At 41.5% G+C, this 15,635-nt stretch overlaps 1 protein-coding gene across 2 annotated transcripts in view; it reads right to left on the reverse strand.

Annotated features, from left to right (window-relative positions):
* Positions 1 to 8,160, reverse strand: part of BRMS1L (BRMS1 like transcriptional repressor) — a 63,761-nt gene extending 55,601 nt beyond the window's left edge. The window contains exon 1 of one of the 2 annotated variants that reach the window (XM_064512348.1): positions 7,918 to 8,160. In XM_064512348.1, the coding sequence (XP_064368418.1) occupies positions 7,918 to 8,053 (136 nt within the window). In that variant the 5' untranslated portion in view covers positions 8,054 to 8,160. The remainder of the gene's footprint in view (positions 1 to 7,917) is intronic. The other variant, XM_026120384.2, reaches the window with a different exon arrangement.
* Positions 8,161 to 15,635: the final 7,475 nt, after the last annotated feature.

Genomic DNA, 15,635 nt, shown 5'->3' on the forward strand with positions numbered 1-15,635 from the left:
TATCCAAAAGAAAAAAAAGAAAATCAAGCTAGCTAATGAAATTTTAGCTTTTGGAATGTCAGAAAGAGATTAGCTCACAGCAGATTATTACAAATCATTTGCCCTGTCAAATGCAAAGTAAGAAACTTAGGTCTAATTCTAGAAGAAACCTCATAAAAAGCAATTTGTCTTCCTCAAAACAGAAGACAAGGTCATTGCAAGGCCTAAGTTAAATTTCATGACTGATAATGCAAAGTGCACCTGAAGAGCATGTGAAACAAAAAAATTAAACACCGAAGATCATATGAGACAAAGGCAGCATTAAGCATGAGAAGTTATCAGATGCCATTGAAAAGTCAAGTGTACCTTTAGTTAGTAGGAGCAAAAGCAATCCCTGGAAAGTAAGCACAGCTCAAATGTTGTATTGGTCACATATAATTCACAGTTTTGTTCTATTAATATCCATTAAAAAGAAAAACGTAATACTTAGGTTTCATCCCATTCAATTGTGACAGTTCTTTGAAGCTGAAATATTCATGTTGAAATACCTGAATTTCATCTTAATGACCATTTAATATGATTGCATTTTTAATAATACAGTTCTTAAAAACAAAATCTGCAAAGTCTAGAATTTTGCAGAAATTTTATTTTATATGCCACCGTGCAGCAAGAGTAACTAATGCAAACTCTTCTAGAGTTTATTTTAATTTAAACGTGAATTTTTTTAGGTTTAACTAATGAACAGAAGTATAAAGCATATGTTTTAAAACCAACAAATTTCCACTCTTTGGCCAAGATTTTTTCCACTTGCCACACAGACATTTGATGTTACTAACCAATTATTTCCTCTGCAGCTTTTTCTTAGGTTAGGAAACAGAAAAATCATAACTGTAGTAAAAAGTGGCAGTACCCATTCACCTTCAGGCAAGTGCTTCAGAAAGTTGAATTAAAACTTTAACTTTGGTTTTCTTTTGTCAAAGGAAGCATTATTTGCCTTTTTTCCTCCTTCTATGATGAATTAGGTAAGTTAAAAGTTGGGAGGAAGTTCCTCAAAACAAAGAATTTCTTGCTTCATTGCTCTTCATAGTGAATCTCATTGCTCCTCTGTCTCAGATTTACCAAGCACTCCTTGAAAGGATAAAAGGAAAGATATCTCAAGAGATGTATATAACAAGCAGTCAGCATACAATGGAAGAGAAAACTGAACTGCTGAATGTAGGAGTTGTGTGCTTTTTTGCTGCAGTGCAGTAAGCATGAAAAAAATGAAAGTTTAACACTAAAATTCTGTTCTTGTCATCAAGAGATGCCAGTTTACAAGCTATCAATGAACCCAGTGCTCCATTAACCACAGTCCTCGACAATAAAGACTAAAACTAAGCTACAAAATTCTTCTCTTTCCCACTCGTCATCCACCAATCTTTGCCCCTTTGATGTTGTAAAAACAAGGAAAAAAAAAAGATGTTGTGTTAAGCCATATTCAGAACATAGAGATGCTCCAAAATTTCTTCATAGCAGCAAGATCTCCAGCAAAAAATATGTAGCTCTCTATGCTTACAGTACAACTAATCGTCTACTAGTAAGAGAAGATATGCAGAAGAAAGAGCTATAAGAACCATACATATGAAAGAGCCCTAAACTCTTGAATCTCATAAGAGCAGTCTGCAAAGGCAGCAGCGAAACATTTCATTCTTATACCACTAGATCCTTTATCAGCCTCTACACAGTATGAATGTCATTCTCATGGCTGCAGTGAGGCTGATGGCAACAGGCCACACGCTCAAGCCAGAACTCCTTCCTAGGCAATCTTCTATCTCTCAGGAGGAGTCTCATGTATTCTTGGCCGACTTTATCAAACCAGTTAGTTACACTGCATAGTCACGCAAGCAGGAAGGAGCTGGGGCTGACCTGATGCAAATAGGCCACTTGTGAGAGGAAGGACTGTCCTCAGGTAGCCTCAACCAACTAAGCAGTTACTCTGCCAAGAAAAATTGCAGATCCTGACAGAAAGAGAAGGAGATCTGGAACCAAGTAGAGATGGTCTGGATTCACTCTTCTAGATCATAAACAATTCTGAGCTCCTCCAGAGCTCCTCTGCTGCTTCTGAGCTGAGTTTAACAGCTTTACGCTGCTCTTATACCAACTACAAAAAGCAGCTTTCAAGTCTTCATCCTTATTGTTTTGCAAAACGGTATGGCAATTTGCAAAAGTGTTTTGAAAGGAATAGCTTAAGGGCCTGCATATCAACTCCCTGCCTTGGAGGATCTGATTAACTCAGATCTTCCACTCAAACTTCTTGATGCATGAAGTTTTCTACAAACACCTTTTTAGTGAAATTATCACAAGCTGTTAAGAGGAAAAGAAACACATTAGACCTCTCTGCCTGGATATGAAGCCTAACAGGCAGTGGAGCAGTATTTATCTGTATTGCTATAGTACCTAGAAGTCCAAGTCAAAGACCTCTTGCAGTTCATCACAGTACAGTCAGTAGAAACAAAAGATAAAGACAGCCTTTACAAAGTTTCAAAATATGGTATAGTCTGAAGCATTTGAAAATAGAGAGAGCAAATTTAAAGACAAAACTTCAAAAAAGTAAGTTTAATGCTTAGTGCACTGGGATGGGCAGGGGAAGGAAAATATCAGGCTGTTAAAAGACAGTATTTTAAAAATAGTCTTCAAAAACACACTGAAGCCCCAGAATAAGACTGAAAATCCAATTAAAGATTAAAATTTTATTTGGCTGTCCAAGGCAATACTGAAGCCAAAATCGATTGGGCAACTTTCAACTTGGCCAAATTTAAGGAATGTGGCAGTCATACAACTTTGTAAGTTGTCTAGATCATTTACATGCTATAAAAATAAAGCTTCTCTAAAATTTGAAGGAACCTTCTCATGAGGCCGGACAGCAACGAGCACTGGGACCTAGACAGTTGTCCCACTTTATTCTCAAGCTCTAATACATCCCATATGTTTCCAGCTACGCTTAAGGTTCTAAATATGTTTCAGTAAGTAATTCATTCACAAGTTTTGTCTTAAATGAACATGGATTTTATTGTTTGTGTATGTCTAGGGACTCCAAATCAAAGAAAACAGATTAGAACTTTAACACCTTCTGCAGATCAATGCAACACCCCTGTGAGGGGGGAACGGACTGCATCATCTCTTATCATCTTCTGCTGTTAGAAAATGATAATGTAATTGTATCTGAGAGCTCGGCCTGCTCTTGTAGATACTGAAATAAAACATAGCTCTCGTTTCCTCTCAGCTCTGTTTACACTCAAAAAGTGTTTGACTTTCTACCTGGAAGGCTACATTCTACCTGTAAGGGATGCTGAACGGCAATTCACAGGCTAAATCGACCTTTAATTGTTTCACCTTTATTCTGCCTATTAACCAGTTCCAATGAGATTCACAGAATTAAAGATTTTCAGAGACCCAAAATATCTTTAATAGACCATTCCCCACTACTTCTTCCACAAAGCCTTAAACAATGTACAAATTGGAAAATACACAGTCCTGAAAAAGTGAGAGGTTCAACTGAAAGCCATGAGATTTGATCTTAGAATATTTGCATCACTAGAGATGAAGTATTCCTCACTTTATATTAAAACACTAGCTATTAGGCTCAGACTGCCTTAACATTTCAGAGTTCCCATAAAGTTTCACACTGCACAAAGTATTTGAGGCAATTTTTACTAACTTCTGCCCCCCCCCCCAAAAAAAAAAACCCACAGTAATTCTTTTCCTATTATATCCAAATAGTCCAAATCAGAGTAACTAGGGCGGGCTGGTTTGAAGGCAAGAAAGAAAGAAATGGTACTTAAAATGTAACAGCACCTAAAATAGCTTTTCTGTAAGCTGTGGCCTACATAGAAGCGTTCCACAAAGTGTCCAAACCCTCATCTGGGATGGTCAGCATAACTTGTGGTTTTATTCATACCTAAAAGGTTATTCCATACCCTGGTCTATAAAATCAATATATTTAATACATATTATGAAAAGGAATAGGATAGAAATAGCACCAGTTCTCAAGGGCAAGTTATGCTAATTTTCTGGATGCATCTTTTGTTCTCAGGCATCTACTGAAAAAAAAAGTTAAATGTAAATAAACCAAATGACAGATTTAACAAAAAAAAAGCTCTTAAATCTTTTATTTTTTTTCTTATTGATTTTAATGAAGGCATATTTCTTACTGTGCTTATCTTTTTACATCTGCAGAGGAGATATGCTTCCATGGGGTAAGTTCATGTTTGTCAAGACATTGAGACAAGCGTGTAATTTCCTGTAGTCATTACTATTTAAGTTTTTCCCTGAAAGCATTTCTCTGTGGAATGTAGCAGAAGTTATATGGAAGGTTTCTTGTTTTGTTTTAAAGAACCATTCACAGATTATATTGATTTAAAACAAAGTTCATCCTTCCTCCCTCCAATCCCAGAAGAAACCTAGACAATGACAAGACAGCATAATTATTTGCTTTCAGTAAAAATCAGCCAAAGTGTCACTGTGGACATGCAAACTTCAAAATTTGCCTTTAGGAATATTAATTTGCAGAACTACAAAAAACTGAGCAACGCCAAGTTTTTGAAAAGGAATCAACCTCAAAGTCAGTGGTTGAAACTCAGAAACCAATTCTCTCTTCATTAGAGCCAGGGAGTTGGAGAAGAGAAAGAGTTAAGTTTACTTCTCCCATACCAAGCTCCCTTTCTCACACAGGGAAAGACATTCTTCATCTCTTATTTTGACTAATCTAAAAATGGGCACTCCCAGACAACTTCTAACTACAATACAAACTGAAAGTCTAAGATGGGCTGCCTAGTAGGGATTATCATTGCAGCACAGCTCTTGGACCTCATCGAGGAGCCCTTTACCACTCTGCATCCCACCCCACTTACTGCCTAATAAACATTTTAAGCTTGTATTCCCCCTTTACACTCTATGTTATTTCCCCTGAGAGACTTAAACTTCACTCTATTATGTATAGTGATACTTCTTGAAAAATAGTTGCATTCAGGAGGGAAGAGCTGTCTCTGTGAGCTTCTCATCCAGAATATAGTATTGCCTTTTTGTCCCATGAATGTTTCTGATATGAAAGTAAGTATCAATTTTTTATTAAGTCACATCTGAAAGGAACAGAGCAGGCTGTTGTGCAAACAAGGACATGAGCAGGTGTGCTTTTCCAGTTTAAGATATGATTACCTCACCTCCAGCTGCTTGTCCTGATACCCTCACTCAAGCTTGCCTATCTTCCAGCACATCCACCAGCACACGTGGATGTTGCATGAGTTTTATCAACGCAACCCAAGACAGTTTAAGCACTTTTTTTTGGTCTTGTTTTTAAACTGGATCATTTTGACAGAAAGGAGGTAAGGAGCAACTAATCGGGCCCAGTTGTTTACAAATACTGTGCCCACACTCATGTTTCAGTACAGAGCTATGGCAGTTTTGAAGACTGCCCCATGACCTGCCCAGCTTTGCATGCACTGGGTTATTTTGCAGCACTTTTGGTAAACACAAACCAAATTTCTTCCCCTATCAAATTGACCCTAAAGCTTCATTGCAGGTACTTGTCAAATGTGCTCAAACATCTATGGAGAACAAAAGGACTTGAAACAATGACCTGTCCTTGAGGCAGCTTCCAAAGAAACATGTTCCGTTCAGAGTACCTGGCTACATAATCTGAAATTAAACCCTAACTACTTTGAAGATGTAGGGGCCTCAGAACTATCCACTTTGAACTACTTATCTGTTCTTGTTTTGCCAAATTATTTGCCAATATAGATACCAATAAAATTGTTGTGTTTATAATAATTTTGCCTATCTTTGTAAGCCCACACCTGGATGTGGTCCACAGTTCACTGCTTGAAGAGATTTCCTGCATGCTCTCACACTAAAAAAGGTAAGCAAGATATCCCTTCCGAAAAGGGAACAGCCCAGAATTTAAGAAATCCCTGCTCCAGGAGACCTCTTGCCTAAACCCATGCAAGTCATTAGTCCCAAATTCACAAAAACACATAGATGTCAGACTAACTCGAGTAAGAGGTATTTACATACCCTTACAGCAGAAGTCAATCCAACTGTTGGTTTACATAGTCCCTAGTGCCTCCCACAGTAACACACTGGTTCACTGAGTCATTTTCACATAATACATTGGGAGAAAAATATTCCTTTTTTTCACATGGGTTTTCAGACAGCTTAGCATGCAAAGGCCCAAGAAGCACTGGAGACAGGGCAAGAAAGGGAACAGGAAGGTATGATATACCAGGAAGGGTGAGTAGGGAGGAGAGGCAGGACCATAGCAGCCCGCAATTTGATTTGTGTGGACAGCCGTAGACCAGGAGCCTAAGTTGTAAAATGGAGTTCAACCAGCAGTATTTTCCAGCTCAAAGGATTTGCGGGGGGAGGGGGGAAGGAATAAGGAATGGGGTAGAAGAAGAAAAAAAAGCAAAACCAAAAAACATAAAGCTCTATATAAACTGTGGACAGATTACCTAGATTAGCAGATTAACCAAGGCCTCTACTGGAAGACCACCTCCTGTCCAGAGTGAGCATCGACTCAGAGCAAGGCCTAAGGGCCTGGCTATACTCCCTCCCAGTACAGCAGCCACACTTCCCCAGCAATGATAGAGTCCTCACTCTACTTCTGCAGAGCCAACCCGGCTGTCTCTGTACCACACTCGCAGTGCTCTAGCACCGTGTTAGCTCATGCACAGTCCTGGACATGATCATCTTCTGCGAGTCCGCATGGAACCAAAGCTGGGCTTTCCCAGAAACTGAAGTCAGTATGGATATAAGAGCCATAGGACTTTACATCCAAGATATCCGAGATCTTGTAACATCAAATAGTGAAGGAATTAACTGTACTCTGAGAATTTTAACACACTCAGGTACAACAATTTGGTACACATAAATAGCTAAAAATGTGATTGCACCACTAACTAGTCTAATTTATGTTCTCCAACTCCTTCCACAGTGCCAAGCCTGGCACTCACACAACTGCTCAGAGTGCAGGTACAAGTGTGGGACAGGATCATGGCAGACTAAACTACCAAAAACATAGCTGAGGACCAGAGTTTCTCAGGGTTTTTCAAGCACTTCTAGTGACAAAGCTCCTGCACAGACCGGACACTATCTATGGAGCCCATGTGATTTCAGACTAGTAGTGTATATGTTTGATAATCAGTACTTCACCAGGCCATCTTGTAATCCAGCCCTTAGAATTATAAGGGACACAAGAATAGATAATAATTTTCTTCTAACACAGAGAAAACTGGAGAAAAGGTAGTCCTCTTAAAGCCTGAATTTCACATACTAATACCAATCTGTGCCTATAGTCCAGATGAAGTCATGGAAAAGAGAAGAAGGGAGTTTCAATAGCGCAGAGGCATAAACGCTTTGCCAAAGTGGCAGACGGCACTGGCATGACTTCTAATGCCCCCTCCTCCAAAGACAGGCCTCAAGAGACAAGCAGAAGAAAACCCAAATCTCACTGAAGCTCAGGATATTGTGTAAAGGAAAGATATATATGTATCTCATAAAAAATAGAGAAAGAGACTGTGTGCGCGAGTATATGCATATACACACATTACTAAGTGAGGACTTAGGGCGAGCACCTCCCCCCGCAGCGGGCCATGCACCCGAGCCCAGCAGGGCACAGCCGACGGCACCTCCCTCCCCGGTGCGGCCCGCCGAGCTCAGCCCGCTGCGGGGCTGCGGCGCCCGCGTCCCCGCCGCCGCCGGCCCGAGGAGCAGCCGCGGGGCCGGGGCGGCGGGAGGGGCGCGGGGGCGGGGTCACGGCGCGGGTGGGCCCGCCGCCACCGGGGACCGGAGCGGAGTCAGGGGGAGGCCGATCTCCCCGTCTCCCCTCAGGGAGGGCGCCGGCGGCTGCGGGAACCGCCGCGGCACCCCCAGGCCGAGGGGCTTCCCCGCGGGCGGCCGCGCTACCTGAGCTGTCCCCCTCCTCGGACACGGACGAGCTCTCGGTCTCCTCCTCCTCCGAGCTGCTGCCCTCGTTCTCCCCGTAGTCCACCTCCATCTCATCGTGGTTATTCTCCTTCTTCTCCCGGGAATGGACCGGCATCGTCGCCGCCGCCGAGCCCTGGGACACCCCTTCCCGCCGCTGCAGCTGCTGCCGGCCCCTCCCCCCGGCGCGGCGGGCACAACCTACCCCGCCCGGCGCCTTCCTCTCCCTCCCATTGGGCGAGCTGCGGCCAGGAGGGGCGGGCTCTGCCGCAGCGTCGGCAGGCTCGGTTAGCCCGTGCGCGAGGCGTCTTGGGAGTTGTAGTCCGCCAGGAGCGGCGCGGGGGGAAGAGGAAGCTGCCGCTCATGGCTGTGGGGTGCTGAGGGGAGGTGCGGGGATGGCGAGCAGGCGGCGGGACCTCAGCTTTTCCGCTCTTCCTTACCGTTCCGGGGGCACCCTCGGGACTGCTTTTCACTGAAAGGCTCTATGGTGGGCAGGCTGAGCTGGGGGCACCTCACACCTGCCCATGTCCCTAGCTGGTAGCGAGGGCAGAGGGATGGGGATGGGGCCTGCGGGCCGGGCCCGGCACCGCCCCCTCCCCCAAACTTTCACATTGTATGAAAGTCTAATTAAATTAGACTTAATTTAGTCCTATAAAGCAGGCAGCAACCAGCTAGAGTGGATGTGAGAAGTGGCTTTGAGAATGTACTGCAATTTGTGCAGGGTTGGGATAGGCTTCATGGAGCTGAGTATCAGTATTTTTCTGTTTGTTTGCTAATTGCCACTAATTGCGCTACATATGACGTACTGAACAGTAATGGCACTTGTTGGAGCAAGCCATCCGAGCTGTCACCTTGATACAAGCAACTCCTTAGCTTCACTGGAGGACATACACATGCACAGGGAAGTCCAGCAGGAAGTCGTGAACGTGGTGATGGGCCTGCAGGCAAGCGTGGCAATGCCTCTGAACAAAGCTTTGAGGTAGTTTGTATAGCACTGGCTGAGTTTTTAAGTTTGGACCAGGTTTAAGTAGCACAATCTGTCCCAGTGATGTTTTGTGACTTCTATATTGTATGAAACACCTGTGACTTTTAAAAGCACCCAGTGTACACAGAAATTGATATTTTCTTAGATCTGCAATACTAGGCACCTGTAATTGCTGAAGATGCACATTCCTGTCCCATGCCTCCACTTCCCTGAAGCGCTTTTCCCGCCTTAAGGGCCTCGTCAAGCCTTTCCCTTCCACCCCACCCGGGGCCTCGTCCTGCTGCTGCAAAATGGCCGGGGCACGGCGGGCTGCGCCTCTGCAGGGCAGCCGCGCATGCTCCGCGCCGCGGCCAGGGGACAGCGCGGCCGCCAGAGGGGCCGGGCCGGGCCGGGCCGGACCACGCTGGCTGCGTCGTTAGCTGCGCGCCTGCGCAAAGGAGCCAGAGCTGTGTTTAAGGAGCTGCCAGTTATGACTTCTGGTCTGCAGGGAAACTGGGTATTTCTTTTTTTTCTAATGGTTTGGTTATTTAGAAAGCAAAAACAACTGAGTTTTTGCCCAGGTTTTCCTTGTCTAGAAACATCTTGTGGGACTGCAAAATCTGACCACGTGCTGCTTCATATAGTTCTAAAAATTAGAGGTGGTTACCAAGGAAATGCATAGCAAGCTGCTGTTGCTTTGAACTACCATGGGGGAAGTGTTAGCAGTGGTGTCAGAAATGGCTAAAAGCAATGAAGAGAAGGCCTGAAACAGGAGCTGGAGATCTCCCCAGAGTAAACTGGTGTATTTCACAAGGTGGATCTGAAGTTTCACTTAAGAGATCCATAGGGAATTGAGGAACTGACAAAGAGAAACCAGAAATAAAGTATGTCTGAAAGACCTAAATTCAAAATTCCTGTTCTGGACTTGGCAAGATAAAAAGGCTAGAAATCAAATGCTCTGGATGGACCAGAAGAACTGACTGGAAACAGAGGCAGAGAAAGAAATGGCAGGAAATCAGGAAACCTTTGGCCTGTTAGTAACTTCCTAACTGAAGAGCTGGAACTAGGTCTGAGGGAGCTAAAAATAAGCCCCAGAAGGAAATTAAAGTTCCCATGCCACAGTGGAAATCAGCAACCAAAATGGAGAATTGAGCCAGAAAAAGCATTTTAGTAAGATAAGATTTTTATGTGTTTCTTTTATTCTATTTGTGTCTGTGGGGGCAGGAAAGAAATTGCTAAGCTATAGCAATACAAATATTTATAGTCTTTGGGGCAGGGGGGTGAAAGGAAAAGCTGTACTGGTTGATGTTAACCTCACAGTGCAAATGAATTACTGAAAAAAAAAATTAAGAGAATGGGATATCTCCAGCAGCTATATACAGTGGTCCAGTGCTGATGGCACAGTACAACTTGTTCCCAGAAATAAAGTGACTTAACCAGATCACCTACGAGCCCTTAATATACAAAGTGGCAGCAGCTATCTTACTTAGCTGTCTAGGGCCCAGCTCTGTGCTAGAAGGAAAGGAGAAAAGAAAAAACTAGCTGGCTTGTTAGAAGACTTGCAAAGACTTCTATTCTTGCTGTGAGAAGATACTAGAAAGGATGTCATAGCTGCCAGAGGACCAATCTATAGGTGTAAAAGCATGTCAAGATCAGTGAAAGGAAGCACTGAAAGTCTGCAAAGTGATGAAATTTCTGTGTACCATGAGTTTTCCCCTTCACCAGAGTAAAATAGCCAGTGAGAACAAAATCTTCATGATACTTGTCAGCTCTATGTTTAAAGTGTGTGGTGAAATGGGATAAGTATCTGGTATGCGATATTTTTGAACAACTAGAAAGATAGTCCATCAGCAGGGACAGTTGGCAGTAATGCAAAATTCGAGAGTAGCAATTCTGTTAAAAGCTGGTATTGGAAAAAATTTGGACACAAAAAGAATGGTTATAAATAACCTGTTGGCCAGCACAGACCATGACAGATGGTGAAATCTCCTTTCCCAGTTTGGGAGAGATGGGGATGATTGAAGATGGGAGCTCACACACATGAAGAAGAGCAGCTTGGAAATGCATCAGCTTCACAGCACTTAATCTGGGCATTTAAACCAATAATAGGAATCTGGCTATTGAACAGCATCTGTGAAACACACAGAAAAGTGGAACCTGGCACAACATGGTAGCTATTACACCAGACATGTTCCAAAAAAACTAGGAAGCAGAGACTCTGTAATTTTACACCTAATTTGTTGAATGGAGATAGTGACTGGAAATACATATCACTCCAGAATCTAGAAAGCTGTTATTATCTTTCTGATTATCAGACTGATTACCAGCTTTCATTGTAGCGAGTAACTGCATAATGAAGAATCCTACACATTTCTAAGTGCTTTACAAATCCTTATTAGAGATGTGGTCTGGTGAAAAAAAAGAAAAAGATGTAGGTATCAGTTTTGAATTTTTTCTACCCCTCAGGGACTGAAGCCGTAATAGCTATACTTCAGAAGAAAGGTGGGAATGGTTGAAACCTGTTTGAGACCAGGTTTCAAGAAAGTCCTAATTTGAAAATGGAAAAGATCCCTTTTAATTTGCTGAATGTTTCTGACAAGGAAAAGATTGTATAGAAAGAAGCCAGAGATGCAGAATGTGAGTCAGTAAAACACAGTATAAATGAAACCCTCAAGGAGGATCAGAGACAAAAGAGTTTCTGTTGGTTTTGTTCCAGTATAGTGCAATATATTTTAACGGGTTTGAAATATATTCTGGTTAGGAGTTGTTCTCCCAGTGCAAAGACATAGTTTATCTTGCACTGGGCATCACAAGGGCAGTGGGGACAAGGCAAAGGCAGCAGGACACAGTATATCTCATTAATGATAAGAAGCCTCAGAGAGAAATTTATCTGGAAGTTATACATGAGGTTTTAGGCAGTCCTTGGGCCTCACCTATAGTTTGGGTTAAGAAAGAAGTGGTAGTACAGGGTTGTTTGTGAACTCTTGAAAACTGAATAGGGCCATTTTGAATAATTTTTAACCATTATCACAAAGAAATGATACACTGGACGCTCTAGTAAATTAAATATGATTCTTCACGCTCAAAGTGCAATATTAGGAGATGAGTCACAAGAAGAAGGAAAAAACTATTTTCCCAGCAGGACAAGGTCAGCAGCACTGTGTGCAAGCAACTAGCTGTGTTGGAAGGCTATTGGATCGTGTTCTTCCCTCATCTCATGTATTATCTAGGCAAGATATTCTGCTATATGTTGCAAATGGTCTAAAGTAAGCTTAGAACTACTAATCAAAATAAACCCAAAGAGATATGAGTTATTTCTAAAAGCCCCCTTTTACTCTTGCCAGTGAGGTAGCGGGAGAGAGGGAGGCAAAATATTCCCACTGATGGAAAGGAAATAAAATGTACGTAACTGGTCCTCTCCCAGGGGCTGGCAGACATGCAAAGTTTCTGGAGGGCTTTTCTAGAAGCTCATTTGCAAGTTTGTCGGTATTGAAAAACTATTGCGTAAGCTGGGAAAGAAAAAGAAAGCATCTCGGTTGAGAGAGCATGATGGAGCATTTTCAGTTGGAAAAAAAAAGCAGTTGTAACTGCCACTGTATCAGTATATTAATATTTCAAAACCTTTTTCATATCAGATATGGGTGCTAGCGCTTATATAGGAAAACAAACATTATGCAGTGAAGGTGACTTAGCATAGCCAAAGTCTAAGTTCTCTGGCACCACTGGGCAGGAATTAGTAATGGTTATGTCTGTTAAAAATAGCCTTCGCATGTATGACAATTTCTGGTTGTGATGGACCAAAATCCCTCGTGTTACTTTGAGCATGGTTGACATAGGCTCAGCATACTAAGAAAGCAAAGCTTAGGTAATAGCTTTTCTTTCAGTTGGTCTCTCCCCCTGCTACTTGTGAAGCCATTAGCTAATTTAGGCCAAATTTGATGTGGGAGCAGAAGTGTCAAGGATACCAAGTTTCTGAGTGTTTTGTGAAACAATATTCAGGGAGAGACCCCTGTTAATGTCCCACAGAGGGAAACATGACCAGAACTTCACTGACTTTTAGCTCTTACTTGTAGCTAAGGCACAGGTGCAGTCAGGTGTCTTGCCCATCTCAAATAGCTAAGGGAGGACTATGCAGAAGAAGGTTTATGGAGGTGGAAAGTAGTGACTCATTATTCAGTGGCTAGAATACAAATTCAGAGGAAATCTGGCTTCTGGAAATCTGCAGCTCTTGGAAAAATTCATTCAAGCTTGAGATTTTTGGTGGTTGGAAAGACTGCAGTATTCTGACTTCATACCAAACCTTGACACAAAAGTGTTAATGCTGATACACTGGTTAACAAACAAAGCAATAAAGCAAGAATTGGGTGCTCAGGGGAACATTAGCTCATGAAAAGCTCATTCCCTCCCTCAATTACAGAAACATACAAAAGTCAAGTTCATCTACAAGACACAGGGTTGTGCAAATGGAAATGGAAATTTGTGCTTTTTTTGCAAGTGAACAGGATTCTGTAGAAGGAATAGTTAGCAGTACCATTATTCTCATACTGGAAACATCTTACACAATCCTGATTTTTGACTGACTGCTTAGGTCAAAGTGGCCAGCATCTCCAGTATCAATATGTTGCATTACAGTACTGAACTCTACACAGATATAGTTTTGACTATTCAAGCCTTAATTATATAGCTTTGGGGTCTTTATCTCTAATTAAACAGTTGCCAATTAAGTTAGCTGAAAATTTATTACTCAGGATGGTTCATAAACAGTAGCACTATAACACAGGCAAAGCTATATGCTCACAGGATTACAATACACGAACCTGAAGCACAGGGTGCTATTTAGCGAGAACACGCCCCCCCCCCAAAAAAAAGAAAATCAACTCACATAGGAAGGAAGCTGTGGAAGGCAGTATAAAAAAATAGAAAAAGGAGTATTTTGACAAAAGCCTCAAAGGGATAGGTGTAAGCTAAATAAAAAGAGATGAGAAAGCAGTGGAATGCTCTTTTTTTCTTCTTGTAAGTTTATTGTTTTCTTCTTGAAGGATCCTGCGGACAAACAACTCTTTGGTATGATGTAAGTATGAACGTCTGAGAGATCATATTTAAGAGCTCATCCTCAATAAAAGGGATGTACTTGGTGAAATTCTGAATAATTTTAACTCACTTTTTATCATGTGGTATAAATATTAGTAAAGCAGGGTTACCCGAAACTTGAATTGCTCGAGTGGATTGATTGAAGAATCCAAAATACAGTCTTTCTTTCCAGAAATGTGGACTGCTGGACCAAGTTAGAACTTAAGTGTTTTTGCTTTCTTTTTCGAAAAATACTTTTTGTTTTTTGAAGTACTTGATGATAGCTGACCTTTTTTTGGAAATCTAAATGTTAGATGACTCGTGAAAAGGTAATTGATGGTATGAATGTGACCCAGTTGCCATCACTACCTTGACTGTCCACTGGGGATCTGTAGAGAGTTAAGGGGAATACAGTTCTGCAACACTTGGTTTTCTACACTATTTCTTAAAAACTTCAGTTGAACTCACCTATGGAGGTCCCCTCATGGCTGCACAAAAGTATTTGTAAAGTTCTTTCTTTAAAATGGACATGAAAGATTTGGGTGCAGTAATAGGCACCTGGAATGTAGCAGAACCTAACCCTTCCCTAACTAATCCTGACATTTTCTAACCTTGTCTGCCATGCATAATCAATGTCATTGAAGTCACATGCTTCAAAGTCAAGCCTTTGCAAGATTATGGTCTTTTAACTGTGTACAGAACATGCCCTTCCCACCAGGTATGCTTTGAACGAGGAGGTTCCTCTCTGGAAGTTGTTTTAACTCAGTTAACACCACTCCCTCCTTTCATTTAATATTTTGGTGACATTTTATTGTATATAATTAGCTTCTTTTAAGCTCTGCGTTGAGTTAAAGACCTAAAAATCATTTAAAAAGCAACCAAAGTTTCCCCCAAAATTTTTTAAAAGTTGTCAAAATACAAAAATTGTTCTTAGAACTCATGAAATTTAGAAAACAAAGCACTTAAAAATCAATGTGAGAATAGTTACAGCTGTCAAATTTTACAAAATGTGTTGTGCTATCGTAAAATGAATTATTGTAACGCTAGCTATAACATAACATTACTTATCTTTATACCTTATAATGACAGAACTGTGTAATGATTTGTGACAGACCACAGGTAGCCAGATGACACTGACTCCCTCACTGATGTACTGCTGACTAAACCCCGTTGCCCTAATGCTTATAATACTAACCATTGTCATACATTTAAATACTCAGGTTTTTCTATTTATGTAGCTGGTACATCATTCAAACTATTGACAACACTTATGATTTTATAACAAATCTCAAATAGTTAAATATATATTTAAAACTATATTAAAACTGCAGCCTTTGGAATCAGACAGAAGGAACTTGATTTCCTTGATACAAGAACAAGCACCACAGCCTGACTATTAAAAAAAATCCAGGTGAAGAAACATCATGAGCCTTAAATGATCCAGTAGCAGAAGTCAATTGAAAAATCCAGGAATTCTTTATTTCATAAATTTTATGATTACAAGCCAGTGTCAGGATTTTAGGAGAAAATTTGTGCTTTTCAGTATTACTAATTCAGCCCTTAGCAACAGAGCGTATATGGCATCCTGTAGAGTTCCCTGACTGTTGGTGCAAGCCTCACTGGGGAGGCTGCACGTGGAGCTCACAAATTTGTTCGCTCGAGCCTG

The sequence above is a fragment of the Dromaius novaehollandiae genome, chromosome 5 (assembly GCF_036370855.1).
Source record: "Dromaius novaehollandiae isolate bDroNov1 chromosome 5, bDroNov1.hap1, whole genome shotgun sequence".
Classification (NCBI taxonomy): Eukaryota; Metazoa; Chordata; class Aves; order Casuariiformes; family Dromaiidae; genus Dromaius; species Dromaius novaehollandiae.